The following is a 24501-nucleotide window of genomic DNA, read 5'->3' on the forward strand; positions in this document are numbered from 1 at the left end:
AATACAAACTAAGAGAAGCATCAGTGTAGATCCTGCCCGACTAATCAATTCAAAAGCAATGAAAAATCAAATCAAGAAAGCAAACCTGAAAACCCACGCTTCATACGAGTGATCAATGCATTACACTGTGAAATGAAAATTGGAAAAAGCCATAATTCAAGACAGTTTCATCGTTTTTGTTTAGCACTTCAAGACACTCTATTTCTGTAGTTCGTAATTGTGGCGCTAATTGCTCTCAATGTACATAAAATAAATATATTTGGGTAATATCTCAAACCAACTACCAATCATTTATGATGCAAGCTTAGGCCAGGGAGGTGGGCATCCACCTCCCTGCTTAGGCTAAAGTTGGCAATGCAACGACTGAAATTCACTGCACTCACAATGAGACGGAATTCACACAGTTATTGGTAAACAGCTGCTCCTGTAAAAGGCATCGTTTGCTCTTGAACCATCATGCCTTGGCGCACGTCATCTCTGATTAAGTTTGTGGCACAAAAATCTCACTCGGAGAAATTTTACACTCATTCAAGATGTACGAAAGCAGCATGATAGTGTATAGTCTGCTACAGAGCCACACACGGACCCTCAAAATCATCCCCGCAGTTATTGAGCCTGAATACAAGACTTGTTCCAATAACCAGAACACAACAACAACATCACAGCAGAAATTGCACAAGTCACTGCACAAGTTGAGCCTCCCAACACGACCTCAAAATAAGTCAGATGCTCATCTTTACCTGCTGCTGTTGAATACTACAAATCAGATCAAAGACAGGATGAAAAATTTACATTCGGGTCCCATATTGCGCAAATTAAATATTTACGCTCCTGCTTGCAATCTTTGCGTTTCTGAACATGTGGTGACGTCACCTGATTTGTTGATTCTCTGCGGAAAAATTTGGGATATGCACAGGCTACTCGATGGATTGCCTGTTCCTTCAGATGGCTTGCTCATTCAACAGGAGAGACTACACTCTCATCAGGTTCAGAAAGTGTCAACTGGAACTGTTCTCTCAGCCACATACAGCTATAAACCATTTACGATGACAAAGAGAGTACCGTGCAACAATTACTGGCCATGAATATCGATAATGTTCCACATTGTGGCAATTTGCTGTCACTACGATGCTGATCACTACACTGCTGATCACTACACCAGGGTACAATCTCTATACACCCACAGTGACTGTAGTCTTCATTCAAGGAGTTAGCCCTTAACCTTAAAGAAAGCCACTTGGAAGTGGTGAAGAGCAAATCAAATGAACAGGAAAAATTCTGCTCAGGTGACCGAGATCTGCCTAGAACGTTTCACAGGAAAGCATTCAGATATCAAATGACATTGAACAGCGCGATCTTGCCTTGACAATTTCCCTTTTGCAGTATGATTTCCACGCATCTGTTGCTTCGATGTGACCGCTGTCATTCACTGCAACTCCGTTATCAGAGCTACATTTTAGAAAAAGATGTTACAATAGTAACTCTTGCTGGAATGGCAACTTCCAATAGCAACACAGCCAATCAGGAAGCTGGATTCATGTCATTACCATGACAATTGCCATTCCAGCAAGAGTTGCTATCATATCAACTTTTTTTTAATGAAATACTGCCCAGGTGTGCTTCATATGAACTGATCTTAAAGAATATGACTTATCTTGCTAAAGGTTCAAAATTCTAGACAGTCAATTATGGCTGGAAAGCACAATTCATTATGAGCCCTACCAGAGGTATTACCAGGAGTAATGCTGTATGCCTTTGACAGGCAAGCATATTGAAAATATCAATAGAGAATCAAAGACAATGACCTCAAAATAAAAAAATAACATAACATCATAGAGCCATTGCTCCCTAAATTTTGTAATCATTTAAAGGGACTAATGGCATAATGCTGATATCATGCAAATTTATCATGTCACATATTCCTTAAGATCTATTTCTCATTCTCTCAATTAAATACATACCATACTATTCACCTAGAGAGGTTTTCTGTCAATTTCTAGTACATAAATTGATTTGACTGTATAACACAGCTAATATATCACTCCTGACTAGGAAATAAACATATTACAAATGCACATTTCATATGGACACACTTCACTGTGTTATCATCTATCTGTTACAGGCCTGGGGTGGTCCAAGAGGTGCGGCAATATTATTTGCATGATTTTTACTTTCTGAATTAAATTCATCTCTGCATCTAAATAACTGAATAATAATTTTAGGGGGTGGGGGGGGGGGGACACTTTTACATCACTAGAAGGCTGTCAACTTTTCAACATAAATATCAAGAAGGTTCCAAAGAGGCTAAAGGAAATGCCTGCATGACACATGTACTGTAAAAGTGGATATTTTTGTGCCAGGAATTTTTCATGCTCACCCAAGTAAGACAAATTTCATGTTTTGGTTTGTTCTTATTTAAATTTTGCAGCTGGTCATGACAATTGAGCAAGCACTTCAAACGGCTCAACTTTGTCATGGCGGCAAAGGTTTTGGGCAGGAACGTACTACTGCAAAAGGTAACTGGCCCGCATTTTGACAGTAAAGTCACTGATGCTACAGGACTAGCAAACATGACGAAAACAACAACCAGCATAGCTTTTAAACCCCTACAATATACCTGCCTTGAAATCAAAGACACAGGTATTAGATATAACAAGGAACTAATTTGCGAAATTCTATTTCCGTGCTATCTTCATGTTGCCCTAAATGTGGGAAAAATTTCCATCCTGTAAAAATGTCCACCTTCACAGTATCTAAGTAGACAACTATAATATATTCCCTAATCAGAGAGACTACTAAGTAAGCTGAAAACGTTCTCACAGGCACATTTGACAGGCTTAAAACAAAGTTAGGCTGAACCAGACTATGATGAAGTGATACCGGACAGAAATTTAGTACACCCATAGGGGGTGTTTCATAAAGCTGCTCGTAAAGTTACGAGCAACTTACGAGCGACTGGTGATCAGTTCTGATGTGCTACACTTATCAGAATTTCCACAATTCAGCACAAGAACTGATCACCAGTCGCTCATAAGTTGTTCGTAACTTTACGAGCAGCTTTATGAAACACCCCCCTAGTAATAAAGGGTTATGCAAGGAGTATGTGCTATTTTACACACTGTAATGGCATACAGAATGAAAATTTTGAAATTGAGTAATGGGGGAATAGATCTATCTCCAAGCGTTGGCCCCAGGCTTACCCCCTCCAATGGGGGTTGGGAGGCCGAAGGTGGAGGGGCGGGCGGTGGCAGGCGACCCTATGGGCGTGGGGAAGACACCTGGGCTACTGGAGGGGACCGGCGGGGCGATGACCGGTGCTTCCAGAGGGGTGGTCTTGATGTATGGAATCATCTGTTGCTTCTTGACCATCTGCAGGGCCATGTTGTAATTACCTGTGTAGGGGATGCAGAATGGCAGCTCTGTATGCACGAGTGTTCTCTATCATTTATTTATTTATTTATTTATTCAGTCTTTTTTCAACAGGGTAGCCCCATCAGTAGGCAAGTACTGTTCTTACTGGGGGCCCTGCACAAACAAACATTACAGTTGACAAGACAGAGACATATACATCAAATACAACACACTGTATGTGGACAGGTACAATTCTTCATGGTGCATTTTGTAGCTTTGGAATGAGCATGAGCACACAGTGTTTGTTCTAACATGTGATGCAATTTAAGTCGTTGAGTTAAAAATTACTTACATTACTTGTTAACTGTGAACCACGCATAGTACTCAATTTTGCAAGTGTAAATTGAGTTTTCCATGACAGCAGACACACAACACTACACAAGCAGTTCTTAATTGCTTTAATATAAACTGACACTCCAGCTAATAATAATGTTTCAATACGAAACGTTGTAGAAATCTTTTTTTTTGGGAAAAAATCTTTGGAGCAATAGTTTTGTTTATAGTGGGAAATCGCAAATGATGATGATGAAAATCAACTATTGCTACTACTACTACAACTACTAGACCATGATCACCAATCCAGTCTCTGTACTCCAAAAAACACTCACCAGTGTGTAATTCCAGGTATATTGCTGTGTACAGTGCTTGCTTGGGGATGTCATGAGTCGGAATCAGGCGGCAACCCTAGAGAAGAAAATTGTACAGGAATGAGTCACTTTGTAGCTCTTCAACAAAATACACCTTGGTGAGATGAAAGGAACACAGTGCTGTTCTTCTCAATGTTGCCCAAAAAATCATAAATAAAGATATATGGACCAATATTTTTCTGAGGGTTTACTCCATTGCTCTGATAGAAAAGAAGATTGAAAATGCTTTAGAAATCATTGCACTTGACAAGTATCACTGATAACAACTAGGCACTTTTCAGTTTGCATAATATGCCGTTAGCACATTTCAATCAAGTTTCAACAAAGTTTGATTGAAAAAAAAACACAAAAATATTAAAAAGACAATTATTTTTTATCAAACAAATCGCAATGTATGACTTTATTGACTTCATTCAACATCCCAATTCTTCCCTTTGTTTCTCAAAACATAACATCATTTCATCCACTTCATCTCTGATTCACTAGGGATTGTACAGTTTTGGTTGAGGCCTAACTTCAGGTTTCTAACATTTTTGGGTGAGATAATGAGAAACCTCTAAGGAAATATGAAAGAGCATTAATTCCAAGTGAAAATCAATATTTATTTGATGAAAATTGGTTTTGAAATGGCTGAGGCACCCAAAACAGAGCAATCCTTATAAAAGGAGGGACCCATGTTTTATTACGATCACTTTGTTTTACTTTGTTTTTGGATATCTCAGCCATTCCAAAACCAATTTTTATCAAATAAACTTTGAATTCCTCTTAGAGTGGTATGCTCTGCACTATTTCACAAGTGTTTTCTTGATATCTCAGTAAAAGTTAAAAGCCCAATCCTCATCTCCGCCAATACTGTACCATCCCTTTAAAGCAGAAATGCCATAGTCACTCCGCCCCTACCCCATACCTGTGTCAGACACCTCCTGGCTTTGTCCCACTCGCTGCGCAGGGCGTGGGTGGTGGCCAGGTTGAAGAACATCTGGGCGCGAGCCACCTGGATGGAGGCTGGGTAGTACTGGTGGATCACCTTGCGGGGCTCTCCCCCGTCCCCCAGGTCTCCCGCACTGTTGTTGTTCTGGGCCCCTCCCTGGCCACCGGGCGCCTCGTGACTGTTGGCCTTGTCGTTGCGGTCCCTCTCCTTGTTCTCGCCTGGCAAAGGTCACGAATATCAAGTTGGCATATACAGCATCATGTCAAAGGAATAATTTGGTAGAGAAAATCCAGCTGAAGTGTAGACATTTATGAATTACTTGTAGTTTCTTGATCTTGCTAGAAGCATATATTTGCAAGCTTTGTTTGTTTTATCGAAGGCAATACCTTGGCGAATTGTTAACTTTGTGAGCATCAGTCACAAAATCTATTCAAAATCAAACCACTGCCAAATATGTGGCATAAACAGCACTATGTAGACTTTGTACAGTGTTTATGCCTTTGTAGTTTTTATCTGCTGACTTGCAAAAAAAAAAAAAAAATAGTTTGTGGAACATCTTTAATTACCGAATTCAGGTGTTGGAGTGATGAGAACAGAGACATCACAGACAGTCTCTGGGTTCAGGAGCTGGATGGCTTCACCAATCTGATCCCGCTTCAGGAGGGCTTCGGCAGCATACATTCGGGCCAAGAACCTGCCAGGAAAACAAAAACACACAAAATCAAGATATGGAATTACTGTTTTCTGAATATGCCATATATTTCGTGAGTTTAAATTTTCGCGAATCCGGAATTCCTGACGATTTTGCGAGTGGTTAAATTCGCGATCGTGGAGTCCTGTACTGAACGGAGAAATGTACATGCATATGTCACATCAATATCGGGATCAGAGTCAATATTTTCATGTGTCTTTAATTTCATGAATAGCACCTGACTCGCGAAATATTCGGCATATACAGTATTCAGTTTATACTACTATGGGAAGAATGAAATCACAAAGAGTTATGAAATTAGATAACGGAGCAACAACAAACACCAACTGGTTACAAAATCAAATTGAAGAAAACTGGACAGAAAATTGGGTGAAAGTTATGACAAGTCAAAAGACACCAATTTGTCAATCTAACCTTGGCATTTCTTTGTTCAAATGTACCTACATTCTATCCGGCCCTTTACCAACTGATAATAAAAGGTTTTTCCCTGGACTATCCAGAAAGTTATCTTCATTTGTCTATTTCTTTTAACAATTTAACCTTACAACAAGTTTAGTAGATGTACTGGCCCTCCTTACACTAACATAATTACCACAGAACATACATCTCATATCTGTCTCTGGTCAATCATTAATACTGTCAAGAACCAAACACTAAGAAAGTCTAACTGACATAGATTTTTCAGGTCTACATAACTACTCTTCATATCTCTAGAGTTTTTGGGGAAAATCTATTACTGGTTCCACATATTTGTGTCTTGTGAAAAACTTCCCCCTTTCATATGAAATGAAGGAAGCTTACTGCAGCGAGCCAGAAAGCTTCGGCTGAGCCAGCAGAGTCCGGGCATGGTCCAGGGCCCTGGCGTCGTCCCCTAGACTGAGGGACACATACGCGCTGGCCGCGTACACCGAACATCGCAGGTTGGCCACCTCAGGAGGTTTGAGTGAGGGGCCTGGAGGCGCAGGGATGGTCTGGGGCCCGGTTTGCTTGCTGGGAGAGAAGCGCACGAGAGGACAAGTGAATGTCAGGTACATCAAACATATCTCAACACATCAGACAATAAATCAATCCTAAATCATTTCCAGCTTTATGGATATACAACAGGGAAGTGTGACCAGTATGCCTTTAAATTGCATTCTTTTTATCTAATGAATTGAAATATTCATAAGCACTGAACATATTTTTTTTTCATTACCAAATATTTGAGCACACCAGTGTATTGTAGACATAGTCCTATAATTTGCAAGTTAGTGATTGATCGTTTAGGACCTAGGAGCAGGGGGATCCATGGAGGGGTAAGGCTGGCCTGGTTTTGATATAATCGACAATCCCTGTAAAAGATTGTGTACAGCTTCTTTGCTTATCTCTATGTAAGTGTGCACACAGCCGAAGAATCTCGACAGGAGTCGACTATTACCAATGAGCGTACGCATCAATGCAAGTATTCGCTGGCCAGTGCTATTCATGGTTTTTTAATGTACATCAGTGGTCAGCGAAGGAATTGGACCACTCATCAATATCCACGCTACCAGGTCTTCAATGTAAAATTTATATGGTTTGCCAATCTGACGCACATGTTGACCATCAGCAATAAATATGAAAATTCCTCGTCACAGCTTTTCATTTCATTATTAAAGCTTAATTCTACTGATGCAAGTTCCTTGAATTATCTTATGAAACATAGAGCTGTAGTCTAAGAACTGTGAGAACTTGGTTAATTATACCAGCAACGACATGTTATATCTGGGCCCCGTTTTATCAAAAGATATAATTGATTATAAATTTCCTCGACACACAGACGTTCACTCATGATTGCTTTCCCCCAGTTTGCATATTCCTGTAGCCTGCTCACTGTCATCCTGTCCTAAATCACTGAAAACTAGATATTTTCATTTATCATGCAGAGTGACCGAGTGTCTCACTTTGCTGAGTCGGGTGTGTCTGACGTCTCGCTGCTGAGGCTGGTCCTGGAGGAAACGGGCGTGGTTGGAAGACTTCCGCTCTTCTCTGGTAGGAGGGAGAGGGCGTTGCTCAGGCACAGAGAGGCAAACTCCAATGATGCCACAGGCATAGCACCAGGCTGGACATCAGAGCTAAAACAGATTTTTGGGTTTTTTAGTTAATCTCTTATGGTGAATAACGACGAAAAGTTGGTATGCTTCTAATATTTGGGTTTTTCGGGCTTGTTTCTGTTTTGTCTTGTTTACCCTGTTTCATTTTGCTTTGCCTTGCTTGTTGTTGTTGTTTTTTCATTCACACAAGAAAACAAAATTCTTATATTGACAATGTGAACTGCCTTGTACATCTTTATGTGTCATTCTACAGAAATTTTTTTTTTTTTCCCCCAAATGGTACGAATTCAGGGATAAAATCTTTCACATACTGCTGGTATTATTCTGGTTTTTGTTTCATGTTTGTAATGTTTATGATATGTACCCCATATTCTTTACCTGGTCGAATAAATAATAATAATAATAGTAACATCATAACATTTTTTCAAAATCTTATTTTTCACTTTGACCAGCTGCCTGATATCCTGCAGTAAAGTCACTAGTTTCAGCTAATAGAAGAGTGACACATAGTCTTTTCCAAGACCTGAAGGACACTTTCTCAAATCTGCACCAATTATTTAGAATACTTGCAAAGGAAAGAACATGCTGAAATTAAGCATAACATATAAGCATGTATGGCAACATTTCTAAAAAAATTTAAAAGCCATTTGTGCGAGAAGCTTGCTACTTTCAGGAGAAAAAATACAAAAAAGTAATTCTTGGTCTTTGTATGCATCCCGTGTGATTAAAGACTGCGTTGGAAACCTGACGAGCTTATACCTGTTCGCGGCGTCTCCTGTCCCGGGGGACAAGATGAACTTGCGGTGAGACCCGATCCCGATGGTGCTGTGGACGATGCTCTGCCGGTTGGAACCAGGTGGGCCTGTGCTGTCAGCATCAGCATTCTACACACATAGAATAGTGAAATGAAAGCAACATATACGTGTAGGTTACTGGTCAGTTAGCTAATACTAACAATCAACAGAATGAAACATCCCATTCTATCTTTATTTAAAAAAAAACATACTACATACTACATAAATGGTGATAGAGATAATCGTAAGATGATTCAATCAAAATTGTAATCTTATCCTGTAAACTAGTCAATCTTGTGGCTGTAAGAAGAGCTGAAATACCAGCTGGATTGATATTGTAATGCAGGTCTTTGATTTGGTGCTGTAAAACCCAACCAGAGTAACACAAAAGCATGTCACATATTGCAAAAGGATGCCTGCATGGCATGCGAGCTGCTTATGTTGGAAGAGAAGTAGATAAGATCCAAACATTACAGCCATTAGCAAAGCACTGATCAAGATTGTGATTATCAGAGACTCCAACCCGAAGCACCTTCTGATCTGGAGATTCTCCCGCCTGAAACCCCTAGCAAACGGGAGACTCCAAGTTAATGTGTGCGAAGCGCGAAGTTCCTAGGGCTATAGATGCTCTCTGGTGCTATCTAAGGCTTATTTTTGCAACATACGATAGCAATAAAAAGTAAGAAATCCTCTCCAACGGGAGACATTGAGCCAGGGCGGGAGAAATAAAATCTCAAACGGGAGAACGGGAGATTTTGCAAAAATGGGTTTTCGGCGGGAGATCTCCCGTTGAAAACGGGAGAGTTGGAGTCTCTGGATTATTTCACAATCGCATTTCAGTGGAAATCAAGACTTGACTTACTCATCATTTAATTATGCATAATCAATGATGTCACATCATAACAGTCCAGAATGATTGGTTCTGTTGTCAATTATTTCTTTTTTTCTTTTAACCCACCGGTTTCTTATTGGCAGATATGCAGCATTCTGCGAGTCGTAGCCACAGCCTAGGGTTGGTGGGGAAAACCTGGACCGCCTCCACGAGGCAGTCGAACGCAGGTAGAGGGCGCCCAGCATGTAGCAATACGATGCCCGTGTTGTAGAGGAGTTCGTGGTGATGGTTTATGCCCAGGGTTTGGATGGCACGATCTGAAACAGAGACAGCAGAAAAGTAAATGGGAGGCTGTTGCTGTCCTCAGCCTTTTCCCTGTTTGCATTGCAAGAGTATTACTATTCATGGCTTAAATCTTTGAATTGTGATCCAAAGGCCTTCTCCTCCCCTCACGATAACCACGAGTCCTTCATATAAACATATTATTAAATGTCAACTGACAAGCCATTCCTAAACAATAATCAAGTTGACTCAACTAAATACTGTTAAAGTCGAAATTTTTGGGCATTACACGCAGACAGAAGCTGGGGTAAAAATAAAACGCACGCAAATATTTTTGCATGGCATATGATCCAGTAATTGATGTCCCGATTCTGCGGAATTAAAAACAATGCAAAATTCATCTTACATGGCCGAGTGCGAAATATTACTCATGCGAAAATATCCACTTTTACAGTAGAGTAAAAAGTGACAAACACAATGGTAGAACTTTGATCAACGTAGGACATAGATTGAAAGAGATCTTTATGATATTTTTGTGTGCAAACCAATGAGAGAGATGTAAGATGATGACATCACCATCCTCTTCAAATTTGCATAGTGTAAGACCACTGAACTTTGGGTATGAAACTTTTAAGGATTGCAGCTGATGGCCTTCATTGCGGCATGAAACTTTCACAAATCACCACTGGCATTCAACACACTGCATATACAAACACTTGTGTGAATCTTGGCTCCTCGTGAAACATGTTACAGTACACGGTTACCACTAAAATCACTGTTCTGTAAAAATATTAAAATTCCGTAACCATCTTATTCACAGTCCATCGTGGAATGAACGTTTACCATTCTTCATGCTTGATTTTGACAATACTCTCATATAGAAAAAAAAAAATTGTGACTCGTACTAGCTCTTTTGGGCAGCTCTTTGACTGCCTTGGCATTCTCTTGGAGCGCACGACGGGCATAATGCGCCCCCAGGTGGTACTTGTGCATGGCGTAGTGGACGCAGGTCAGGTTGTTGAAGTACATGACCAAGATGCACTGGCCTGTCTGCCGGTGGTCCAGCCCCTCGGGGGAGCTGTTCAACAGCTTGATGGCCTTCCGATTGTTCTGCCGCTCAAACTCAAAGTTGGCCTTCAGGAAGAGGGTGATTGGGGACTGCAAAATTGGAAGGAAACGGTCAAGCTCGTACAAAATTTCCTTGAAACATAATTTAGCATGATTCCCATACAAGTTATACTCTCCAGTTGAAAATAGCTGTGAAAAAGAAACACTCACACACAGCTATTGTGTTACACAATTTTCTACAATCACAAAAAATCTGAATGATGGAACAAAATGATGCACAAATCATTGTGCAAAAGATCATTTCACTATGGTATCACCTTTTACTCACAATCATAATTAACTATAGCACTTTAGATGTTCATTCTACTATTGTCTCAAAAATGCAATCAGCCTTTCCCATTTTGCACACAAATAAATGTGGACTGTTTCACCTAGCATTGGTGTTCCATGAAATTCCTTTTTTGATTTTCAAAGCACCTTCGCTGTCTTCAAATGTGACCCTGCACCTCAAAACAAACAAAAAGTCGCCAGACATGAATTTTTAGTTAAGACCATATTCTTAAAGAACAGACTTTAAGCTTTAAAATGATGTATAACTCAAATCAAATGGACTCTTCTAACCTATCTAAATATTGGAAAGAAAGCACAAACTCAGGAAAAGTGTGAACTGAATAAAGAGGCTCTGAAGTACAGTGTCTATTCAAGCGCTTAATCTTTACCAAACCGTCCTGGCTGTGCGATGAATGGGACAAAAAAACAGGAAGTAAACCACCAGAGTAACAACAATGAAGGGATTATCAGATTAAACTGAAATTAGGCATGCCTCATTAACACATTCTGTCCATAATTAATGCCAACTTTCAAAGCAGTAGCAGTATCCTTTCAAAAGTTATTAGAGTTGAAAGTGAAGAGTATGGACAAGGTTTTTCAGAAATGAACTAGAAATGTCGCTATGGCGACTGGTATGCCTCCGCCATAATGCATGATTCTCCTAATAGGTCTAGATATTACATGTGGACAATGTGTGATTAAATTTACACAAAACTGGCAAAATATTGAAATGACAAGTTTGTCACAAATGTGTTGAATGTTCACCTTCCTTGACCTTGGTTTAATTGGATGAACAGGAGAGCATGTATTTGGGGATTTAAGGACTTTAACTTGACTTTGACCCATTCATACATTTATGCATAGAGTAATTTTCATGGTACCGGTAGGAGAAAAAGTGCAATTCTGTACTGAATAGTAAATTGTTACCATGTTCATCTGGCCTTTGACCCTAAAATTCATAAGATAATCACTTTCAGGTAGAACATGCATAAATATGCAGTAAGTTTCACGATAAATTGAGCCACTTCCGAGATATGGAGGAAAAAGTTAGTTCAGCACTTTCACTTGATCTTTGACCTTTTGACCTTTGAGGCAAAAAAAAAGAAAAAAAAAACTCTCCAGAGAATTTCTATTAGGTTACACATGCATACACCAAGTGTAAAAAAAAAAAATAATCCTGCTGGCATTGCATGAACATGAGGGAAATAGTAACATTTTGAAGTGTTGCACTTGACCTTTGACCCCTGACCTTTGACCCCACGAACCCTACATTCTCTAGATAATCACTGCCAGTCAGTACATGTATATACTATGTTCCATGAAGATACCTTGAACAATTTTCCAATTTACAGAGAAAAAAAAGAAGTTTTAATACTTTTACTCGACCTTTTGACCTTTGACCTTTGACCTCACGACCCAAACTTTCAGCAGAGAATCTAAATTGGGTAATACATGTATGCACCAAGTTTCAAGAAAATATCTTCAGGCATTGCATAGATATGGTGGAAATAGTGAAATTTTATGTATTTGACCTTGACCTTTGACCTTTGACCTTGAGCACGTGCACCCAAAAGTTGATAGGCACAACTTCACCCCCTAATACACATACATGCCAAGTTTCATTAGGATACCTCAACAGCTTTTTATAGTTACCTTGTCCACAAAATTCATTACGGACGGACGGAAAGACGGACGGACGGACGGACGGACGGACGGACGGACGGACGGACAACCCGAAAACATAATGCCTCCGGCACCACTTCGTGGCGGAGGCATAAAAAGGGATTCTAAAGACACACCTAATCACACTGTTCTACCAAAAATGTTCGAGATAAACTGCTAAAAAAACACACTTTCTTGCGCGTTTCATGATACCAAATTTTAGCATAATGTAAAAGAAGACCCGCTCTTTCAGAAAATATGAAAAAGTCAAGTTCGGCTAGGTTGACCCATTCCACTTATTTTCAGTCCTCACGCAAAATCAGCGTGTGCGACTTTATGTTCGTTTTGAGGTGCACGGTCACAAATGGTCAATAAAAAAAGTCTGGATTGCTTTTTGGGTATCTATGCGCAGACCAAAATCAAAGAACTGGATTATGCTCACTGCATAACTTGTCACTTGACATTAATGAGCTTCATTTGTTTGTTTTTTGCATGATATATAAATATGTCTGTGTATATCTCTTTCTTTATTACTGACCACAGGCATGACCATACTTTCATTTTTGCTTCTTGTGTATTATTCAAATGCATGTCCAATTTCAATCATTACTTTGCATACTTGGTTGACAAAAATGAAAATAAAATTTGAATTGAAATTAAAAATTGAATTGAAACCCTTCAATGTGTTCCATTTTAATGCAGATGATATGAAAAAAAAATGAAAAGTCCCTATGATAAATCTGTACAAATACTCACCGCTCCATTCGAGTTCATGACAGACTTCACTGATTTGATTTCCCTCTTACATAGCTTCAAAGATTTCAGCTGCAAGTAGCACCTTGTTTTGAACTGCAAGTAAAGGATAATAATAATTACTGAAAAGCACTTGTATAGCACAAACACAAAGTGTTGATGTCCCTATGAGCTCATGTAAATTGCACACATACAAAGATGCTTGAAGTAATCTTTTTCATATTTCCTTTTGTCAGCCACTGCTTTCACACTTTGTTGTGATAACACATCAGTTGTGGAATATCAAAATTGTAAAATATTACCCCAAAAGGTACGGCGGAAGAATTGCAATCTCAGAGCATACCCAAGTGTGGTGGCTATGTAATTTTTTATAATTGATTACATCAATTACATAACTATATTGGGCCACAGCAATATGCATTGCGGAAGAGTGAATCCTGTGCAGCGAGTTAGTTGCATGCTATTCAATACCACTACTAGGGCAAGATTCGATCATCACATACTTCAGGAATAAAAGTCCTGTACTGTTATTGAAATTACTTCACTCTTGATCTCAAATTACCCTCAAAACAAATGATTGTCCTGGCAAATCGCGTCAGCCAGACAAGTTTCATAGTAGACCATTTCAATATATTGCAACCAAAGTCCAAATGGTGGAAGCTGAATTTTGCGCTCTTCTGAGAACTAACACCCTCTTCACCAATGTTTCTGTTGGTTAAGATCTGGCAAGAGACTGCAATCTGCAAAATGCAAGACAAACCGATATCTGAATTCTTTCATTCCATTTGCAATTAGACTTTTCAATAGTACTCGTTAACCCATTAGTAGTTGAATTATCTGAGGCTGCCCATGAGGTTGCTCACTGGGCCACCCGAGGCCGACAGCCCAAGTTCTGATAATTTTTGTGTTTAATTGTTTTCATTGTTTTCCACACAGATTCTTAACAGTATATACCTGTTAACTCATTATTAGTTGAATTATTAGAGGAAGCCGTTGGGTTGCTCCCTGGGCCATCTGAGGCCGCCCGCTTTTTGATGATTTTGTGTTTAACCGTTTCCATTGTTTCTACGTGGAATATTGTGATTGAGTAATTTGAGGAAGGTTACGGGTCAGCAGGGATGTGTCGAAATTGTTTTTGTGATGAGTAAGTTGTTTGGTAGAATCATGGGCTTTTAAATGGATGTAATGTGATAGGGGTAAATGTATGGTGATTTTTGTATGTATGGGTTGGAAAGTTGTTGGGAGGAGGGGGGCATTGTAAAACAATAAAGTAGTTTTGAAGATGTTATGTTATTATTACCATTACTATCATCATCACCCTCAACTTTTTTTTTTTTTTCCTTTTCTTATTTTAGTCATTTGCTGTGTTGTATTTTAGTGCGAGTTGGTTTTGGTTCCAGTCTATTACGGGCTGATGGGGGGTTGATATTGGGACGTAACAAGAGAGAAGGTTTTTGAAGTTTTTAGCATCATGCCAATGGAGTCCGTTTTTATGCAACGTTTTTATACGATTGTTCTTTTCAGTTTGATTTTGCATACATGCCCGGTTATTTATTTATTTGTCAAGTGCTATTCCGTGTTGTTCTTTTTTATGTATATATTGTATTTGTTATGCTTTGTCATTTATATGTGAAAATCCCGCGATGAGTTTCCTGTAATACTTTTTATTGGACGAATAAAGATGAATTGAATTGAATTTTACCTTTAATTCCCCTCTATCACAATTATCACAGCCATTGGGAGAGAGGCTTGAAGGGTTCATTACCTGGTGTACTCTGGCCTTCACCTTTTCTGTATCTACTGGCCGCCGGTCATCATCCTTGTTGTCCTTTCCCTGAAATGTGATCAAAATATCAAAACATTAACTCATGATGTCCACAACAGTCATGACCTATCAGTCATTGAAAATATATGACGAAAGAATGGTGCAGAAAGGGCAGCTCTACCACTTGTAAGTTCCAGCCCAGCTATATTATCTGTGAATTATAGTTTCAATACACCACAACTCAAGACAAATAATACAATTTCTGTTTTTCTGTTGCCACAAAGTAAAACTCATACACACATACACAAAAATCACACATATAAATCCAGAGGTTTTAAAAAAATAGGTATGCGAGTATATACTCAAAGCCACAAACAGTCCCATACATTTAATACTCTATTTCATACTCTTTTCTCCTTTAGAGTAAGATATCTTGGAATAATACATGTTTATCATTGGGTATTGGGGTCCTTATCACACAGCAAAGCATCTGTATTTCCCTTCCAAAGTCAGCAGCTGATTAGACCAGCCATAAACTGTACTCTAGCAAGTGACATGTGACAAGTGACTGTTAATCAATAATTTTTTTCATTTCATTCATTCATTTTTCATTCATTCATTTTAGTCAAGGCGCTAATTCCTGTAAGAGGCTTAATTAAGGAGTTCGTTCAACCCACCCCGCAGAAAAGGTTTGACCAGACAAGGTGGTAGATGGGACCTCTATGAACATCCCCAGGTAGTATGTGGTTCCAAATTGTGGTGTCAGTAGAATTTTACTGGCCACTTTTCATCATGATTTGTTGGAACAAACGTAAAAGAGTCTGCGCACGCCAAGACTATTACACGCACAACTAGCACTGCTACAGGCGCCAGTGCCAGTGCTGCGTGTAATAGTCTTAGCGCCCATATACTTTTTCTTCTATAAACAAGGGTTTTGCCTGCAAACTACCTTTTCACGCGAAGCTGGGTTCGGTGTAGTGTAGTTTCTAGCTGTTTTTATTTCGTCTTTATTTCAAGAGTTCAAGCAAGCCAAGTGAGAGCGCATACCCGGTGATTGTGACGACCGAATCGTAATCACTGGGTGTGTGCTCTCACTCAACTTAGCGCAATATATACAGCAAGCTTCTGCATAATACACAAGATGCAAATCAGAGAAATAAAGACGAAAAAACGACTAGAAATTAAGACTAGGGTCGGTAAACGCTTGTCGCAATTTCGGGGGCACTGAAAACGACAAACTCACACAGTTTTTGCATTTATTTCATGAAGAATTCATCAAAACTGCATAAGGCTATATATGTACATGTTGCTAGAGATGTCATCCATACAGTGGGATTCATTGTAAGTTATAATATTGTGCATGGTTACCATGGTAACCGGATGCCTAAAGGTGACTGGTAACCCCCAAAATGCCTCCGGCTGCTGCAAACATTGCTTTTTTTTATCTTATAGATGCAATAAAAAGAAACACACACTTTTTTTTATTGATTTTCATTAAAAAGTTTTCCCTGTTGCCATGGCAACCAGTATTATCCAATCAGAATTTAGTTGTCAATAACTCAAAAACTAAAGCCCATAATTTCAAAAAGCTCAATAAGCATGTCCGTCCTTCTGCATGAAGTGTACGACATAATATGTGAAGAATATTTTGAAGCATTCTCAAGTTACAGCAAAATTTGTAAGCAAAGGCATGATAAACGGCCATTGAAAGAAAAATATCATTTTCGAATAGTAAAATGCATGAAAAAGTTGCATCCGTCGTACTTTCAACACAAATTTGACTTCAAAGCATAGGCAAATGTATATAGTTTTTAATAATGTATGGACACAAATTTCCCTTAAAAATAAGATGAATACAGAAAGCAAAGCCAATATTCTATAGTAGCTCTTTCGAGTATTTACAGAGCGATGGTTATTCAAAACAATCCTGGAAAAGAGCAGAGGAAAGCAATTGATTGTTTATTATGTTCTTAAAGGAAGTTTATTCAAGAATACCGATAAATTCCTTTCTAAAGAAGGAATATACACGTGCGCTGGATTATCCATCAAAGAATTAATTGTACTTTTGTGTTCGTTAGCTGTTGTAAAAAAAAATGTGTATATATATATATATATATATATATATATATATAGAATGAAATGAAATATCATGATATGTAAATTTTATTCAAAACGTGCAGTAATGAATTAATGCTGAGGAGAGAATGGGGGAAAAATCTTGGGCGTCTTTTCCCTTTTTATCCAGACTAATTTTACAGTGTAGAGCTCATCTTCAATGAGTGATGTGCACGAAAGGCAAAAGAAACAAACCTGTCTAAATTCCAGATATTTTTGGGAGTTACCAATCACCTGTAGGCATCCGGTTACCATGGTAACCATGCACAATATTATACCTTACAATGTGTCCCATTGTATTGCTGACATCTCTAGCAACATGCACATATATAGTTTTAAGGCGTTTCGATGAATCCTTCGTGAAATAAATGCAAAAACTGTGATAATTTTGTCATTTTCAGTGCCCCAATAGCAACAAGCGTTACCGACCCTAGTCTTAATTTCTAGCTGTTTTTATTTCGCCTTTATTTCTCTGAGACACAGCTTGTGTATTGTGCAGAAGCCCGCTGTATTGCGCTTAGCCGAGTGAGGGTGCATGCTCAATGATTGCCACAAAAAAACGGTTCGGGCGTCACAATCGCTGGGTATGCACTCTCACTTGGCTTGCTTCAACTCGGAGAAATAAAGACGAAATAAACACGTCTGGAAACTACACTACAGCTTAGCGTGAAAAGTTAGTTTGCAGGCAAAAACTGATGTTTGTCGCGGAAAAAGTCTTTGTACGCTAAGACTATAACACGCACCACTGGCATTGGCGCCTGTAGCAGTGCTAGTGGTACGTGTAGTAGTCTTAGTGTGCGCAGACGCTTCCTCGAAGAATATGGTCATGTCGCAAGTAAAATGGCCTGTAAAATTTCATTGATACCACAATTTGATATCACATACTACCTAGGGGTGTTCCAGAGGGTCCAACCGACCACCCCATGCAGTCAAACCTTTTCTGCGGGGTGGGTTGAACGAAGTCATTTTTTCTGGGTCGCTGCGCCTGGACTATTTAAATAAGATGATTATTGTCTTTTAATTTTTTCAACTTTATTTGTCCTTTTTTTTTCTTCTTCTTTTTTTTTTATACTGAAGTCTAACCTTGTCTCCAGACTCCTTCTTTGCCTCACTGCTCTGCATCAGTTTCTCTAGGTAGACCAGGGTGCCGTGGGCCTTGTCTGGTTGCTGGCTGATCAGGTAGCTCTCAATGAGGAGGAGGAGTATTCTCATGGCTAGCCACTCCTCTGCAGAGGTAGGACAAAAACAGCGTCATTGGACAAGGGATTCACTGGAAATAAGGAGGACGGTGCATTATTTTGAAGCAAGCCCAAATGAAACACACCAGCATATGAAATCTAACTATAAAGAGTCTAAATGCAAACACGTATATCTCCATTCTTATCAGTTTGAGATGTTTAGGACTAAATCTGCTGAATAACAAGGAAAATTATGTATGTGATAATTTCAATGCTATCCTCAAAAATATTTCTTGTTATGGAGTGGGTGCAGTATCACAGAAAATATTCTATTTTTGTTAATTTGATGATGGCCTTACTTAAAAAAAAATGGAAATGGTGTACATCAGTTTTCATATTCAAACTCATCACCTGTAGGAAATGCAATAGACAGAGAATATCAGAAAAATGTCATCAAAAAATGTGTGGTTTTTTTTTGTTTTTTTTTTGCATTGAAAGGATATGAAAGGAAAAAGCACTTCATTCAACTCATTTAAACATCTCCATGTTCACTGATATGCCTAAGTATTGTAGTCACTTACCCTGTTATACATCATAAATAGAACCGTTTTGATGACACTGCTGCAAATGTGATGATATGATCAACAAATTTCTTGAATTTTAACATACCGTATTCGCTGGCGATAAGGCTGCCGCGCCGGGTAAGCCGCATCCCGACTTTGGTGGTAAAAAAACAGAAAAAAATGTAAAACATCTAAGGGATTTGTTCTGATCAACTTTAAAACTTTAGTACTTTTCCACATTAATTTTGTTAAGGAACTTTATTTCTACATGTTTTCAAGTGATTCTTAACAATAATTTATGTTTGTTTTATCATACATGTGTAAGCTTTGCCGGTTGATGCAAACTGCGTGTCAGGATTTCGAATGATTTTTCTGTGTGTAGGAACCTCATGCGAAGAATGACTGAGTGTGAATACACTCACATGCATTATTCAATAGCCGAGTACCGGCGTGTCTTCATTCACACACACTGTAGGCCTACTATTCAATAGTCGAATACAGCATGAGATAGTGCTACTGATGTGTGCAGGATTGCAGTCGCCGCTACACCAACTTGCAATCGCGCTGTGCTTTCTTTTTTAGACTTTTTAAAAAATGTCCTCAGAATCGGCACCAGTGCTAGTATAAGTAGGTCATGGAAAACAACAACAACAACAACACACAAACATGTTGTCACTTGATTGCAGAACATAGCATTGTCTGTAAGACTGATTAATTCAGTGGCTGATATCGCATTGCTCATTGGCATATTGCATAGTCAAATACATGATTATGCATGTTGGTTAGGCAGGTGATATCAGAGTTGGAAAGAAAATAATTTGCTTGTGCTGGCATACAGGACGCACCCCGAATTTACTGCTTTATTCTTGCTAAAAATAGCGCGGCCTTATCGCCGGTGAATACAGTATGTGACTTCTTGACGCTCATCAAACTTTTTCCAATTATTATTTTTTGCTGTGTTATTCGATCAACTCATACTGAGGACTGAAAGTTTGCATTATTACACAAAGAGCTAATTTCAAGATTTGATGTGTGCTCTGGCTTCGATTTTATCGCAGTTTGACAGATGTAATATGAAAAACTTTTTCCATTCCCCCACATACTAAGTCATATACTATCAAGAGACATCCAATATCTGTTACATTTTGGTGTAATATTACACTTCAAAGGTGACCCAATGTCAAATATCAGGGGCTTTGGCTCTTTATCTTATCAAACAGTTTTACCACATGCTAACATAAACTCTCACATTTCCTGTTGGGACATTTCCTGTTTTGATGTGTTGCGATCTAACCTTTTACTCCGGTGGTGAACTCTTGTGCACTGCTTTTCTGGTTTCAAGACATCTATGCATGTGTGTATGTGTGTGTGTGTGTGTGTGTGTGTGAATACATGGCTCAAACTACAGGGCTCACCCAGGGGTTCGATGACCTGGAAGAGCTTCTCCAAGATGCGGATCGCCTGGTGGTGTTGTCGTAGATGATGGAGGAGGACAGCGTTGTTGAAGAAAAAGATGGCCTGGTCTGCATCCTCTAGTGTCTCAATCTGTTCCAGGTCAATATGAACCTTTGGTGAAGAAAAAAAAAGAAAGAAAGAAAGGAAACGTCAAGTACACAAAAGATCTAATAATCTAATTACTGATGTGACATACCAATATAGGCACATCCTTCTGACTTGACAGAAGTTTGCCAGTGAGCTTTGGCATCAATACCATATTAATGAATTGAAGGTCAAAGGTTTTTTTCTTCTTCTTCTTCTTTCCTGATAAAAGGGGTTCTTTTTTTTTCTTTCCAACTCTATTAGTCCTATAAACATGAAGAAAATTAATTGACACAGAATACATAACTGTGACATTTGACTGGGTAGGCAATACTGTTGAATATAAAGTGTGTGACATACAGGCCTATTCTTGTTGGCCTGTAGAGAGCCTGAAAGAATCACTGACCAATCAAATTTCTCAACCCTCTTTCATTCTCCCCTAGCCCCCCCCCCCCCCCAAAAAAAAAAAGAAAAGAAAAGAAGAAAAGTTGAATAAAAGTAACACTGATCAGAGACATATTTATTTTGCTTAACATTCACTACTTTTACCGAAATGTTCACTTGAAACAAGCTAATGCATATTCATGGTGACTTTTCCTGTGGCTCATTAAAATGAAGGGGAAAACAGTTTACTACAGCTCTGAAATTTTGCTTCCTGCTTCATCCCCTTTGGTTATCAGAGCTGGTAACCCACTAATGGAACATTCTATGAACATCCCAAAGTTGATGGATGTACTAGTATTACAGTATTTAACATAAATGGTTTGAATAAAAAAAAAAGATAAAACAATATTTTACAGTGTCTTGTAAATCAAACTACTTAAAGCTAAATGCTTATACTCCTCACACACTTACAGAAAAGTTTACTACAGATTTCATTTGGAGTAACTAAAATCTTTGTCACTGTTGTTGTTGTTTAGTTCAAGCGACACACATCTATTTAAAATCTTCTACAGCTTAGAAGGGTGAGATGCTGCCTCTAACAGTTAAGGTTCATAACAAGGCCAGAATTTTACCTGGTTACACACTTGGCCAAGGCGGCGTCTGAAGTCATCCACATTTCGGCATCCAGACTGGTAGAAGAGGGCGACAGCAAGGTTGTGCTGGACCTTGGGGTCTGTCGGACGCATGGATGCCAGTTTGCGAGCCTGCTCCACACACCCATTGTAGTTGCCTGCCTCAAAGTGGCTGTGGGCTGCTGTGGCCACCTCCTTCTCCTCAGCAGTAATGGCTGGGATGGACAGTGGTGAAGGCGACTCTGATCGCTTGTTGCTAGCATCCTGTTGATCGCGGGATTCCTTGTCTGCCATTGTTTACTTGGAAAAAAAAATGTCCTGGGCAAGAGAAAACAACAGGAATATTCATACAGGCATTTTGCTGTTCGCACACAGATTTGGAGTATTAAATGCAAAAAAAAAAAAGTAAAACTTTCCCACAATTTCACATTGGTCTAAAACATGTCATAAATGCAAATTGAATGTACACAAAGAGTAAATACATGTCATGTAGATAACACCAGTTTAGGGATTTATAATGCTTTGGCACCTCTGGAGCAAAGGCACAACCTTTCTTTCAAAACATACAGCTGTACAAGCACAGTCGGGGAAGCCTATTAGTAACTTTCCCTTCAATTGACAACATCCAATGCAATGCAGGTTTTCTATCTCTATTCTTATATCAAACCTTACATCTTAACCCTAATGTTAAAATAAATATTTAACTAACCTTTTAATCTTATATTTTTTTTTGAACATATGTGCAACTACAGGGCTGCACACTAACCCATTTTTCTACTGGTCTGACAAGTCCCTGTCCCTGCCAGGGGGCAGTACTTGGCCCCCTGATGTTCTTACTCTACATCAATAACATAGGCGAACATAGGCGATAGGTGACCTGTCAGTCATAGACATATACACCTACTTGGGGATATTTTGCTCTCCAATGATACGTGATGGAACCATCACATCAGCCATGTTGTTAAGGATCGATTCATATAAAAACCTGTCAGAGTGTGACTCCCTGCTGTGAAGACAGCTGCCTACACTACACAGTCCTCATCCATTCCAATTTCCATGCTTGAATATGCTGTATCCATATGGACCTGCACCAATCCAACTTCATATATACAGAGACTCCAACCCAAAGTACCTTCTGATCTGGAGATTCTCCCGCCTGAAACCCCGAGCAAACGGGAGACTCAAAGTTGATGTGTGCGAAGCGCGAAATTCCCAGGGTTCTAGATGCTCTCTGGTGCTATCTAAGGCTTATTTTTTCAACATACGATAGAAATATGTAAGAAATCCTTTCCAACGGGAGACAAAGAGCCAGGGCGGGAGAAATTAAATCTCAAACGGGAGAACGGGAGATTTTGCAAAAATGGGTTTTCGGCGGGAGATCTCCCGTCGAAAACGGGAGAGTTGGAGTCTCTGTATATAGCTACCTGATAGCTACGCTCAAAATGGCTCAGAGGCGAGCAGCACGTATGGTCTACCAGTGACTACATGTAACCCCCGCATCACAAATGTAAGCCTATTCTTTATAACATTAACAATTTGAACTTCCCTGGATTGCCCCCCCCCCCAAAAAAAAAAACAACAACAAACAAACAAAGAAGGAAAATAAGCAGGCTGTCTCAGTTCTAATAATGCACTCCAACAGGAAGCTGCACTGTATGCCACCCTACAAATGCGTCGATATGTGAACAGTGAAACACCCAAGAAAAAAGAGACTTGGATCAATATGTGCACCCCCTTTCAATAGCGATGCTGAATGAAAGGCTGAATAGTTTTCTCCCTTGCTTGAACTATGACTAAGACAGACTGGAACTGCCTACCCTATATACCCCAGGCCCCCTGGCCCTGAAAACAAAAACATAATCACAACTCTCTAATGGAGTAATGTTACTGTAAAAGTGGAAATTTTTGTGGTGTTGAAATTTTCGCGCATTTCGTGCAACCAGAAACTAGCACGAAAATAAAAGCATGTGAATATTTTTGCTTGCCGTATGTTCCTGTAGAGAGTGTCTTGATTCCGTGGAATTAAAAACAAGCGAAACTCTTCTCACCCGGCCAAGCGCGTATAGTCTCGCGAAAATATCTACTTTTAGTAGTAGTCTACATAACTTTTATAGCTTTCGTAACACAACTGGAGCATACATGTAATTTATAAACACCTGAACACTGTACACTCTGTACAGAATTGCACATCGTCATCAAGCATCGCAAGTCAACGCAACTCTCTCCTCTCCTCAGCTCTGGAAGATAAACTGTGATGTGAGTGTGGTCATCATTCATGATCATCGATGTCCAAGATTTCATTCAGAGATTCAGAAATAATGTACGTCTATTATTGTATACTATATCGCAATGAATGTCAAACAAACATCACTGGCATTGTATCTCGCTCTCTCTTGGTCAAACACCATCATAAACCATGCTGTAGTAGCTGTAGCTAGTTGTAGCTATGCGGGGCCGGGCGGGAGCACACGTCAACTTGCACACTATCATTTTCATCGCAGTCCCACATACCCCATTACACGTCATGCTCAATCAATGGAGGAGAATGAGGAGAGAATCATCGCATAAGTAGATGTTCGAGTTTCAGTAATCAAAAATAAGCAATATCACTTAATGTACGATTAAACCCAGGTAAATATGAACATTTAGTAGTAACCATCATATGTATACTTACGAAGTTACCACACCACCTTCTGTTCTTTCTAAAGCGCGACTTTTATGTCGAGCGAAGAATATTGCGCGCTGCGATGTGGATGTGCGCACGTGTGTAGCTAGTACTGTGCAAGGAGCAATGCATTGGGCGTGCACACACCCAACCAAATTTTGACACC

General features: G+C 39.3%; 1 protein-coding gene across 1 annotated transcript; it reads right to left on the minus strand.

The window, feature by feature from the left end:
• Positions 1-3171: 3171 nt before the first annotated feature.
• LOC139741024 (CCR4-NOT transcription complex subunit 10-like) lies at positions 3172-24388 on the minus strand. The gene is made up of 15 exons (XM_071651613.1): positions 24345-24388; positions 21671-21988; positions 20531-20681; positions 18458-18600; positions 15260-15328; positions 13498-13590; positions 10587-10839; positions 9526-9716; positions 8533-8657; positions 7624-7794; positions 6503-6691; positions 5556-5683; positions 4966-5207; positions 4020-4095; positions 3172-3392 (listed from the first exon to the last, which is right to left on the minus strand). Exons 2-15 carry the CDS (start codon positions 21962-21964, stop codon positions 3172-3174), a joined length of 2346 nt encoding a protein of 781 aa, XP_071507714.1. The 5' UTR covers positions 21965-21988; positions 24345-24388.
• Positions 24389-24501: the final 113 nt, after the last annotated feature.

This window comes from Diadema antillarum, unplaced genomic scaffold, assembly GCF_040938485.1.
Source record: "Diadema antillarum isolate AM-2024a unplaced genomic scaffold, OU_Dant_1.0 seq00000897_RagTag, whole genome shotgun sequence".
In the NCBI taxonomy this organism is placed as follows: Eukaryota; Metazoa; Echinodermata; class Echinoidea; order Diadematoida; family Diadematidae; genus Diadema; species Diadema antillarum.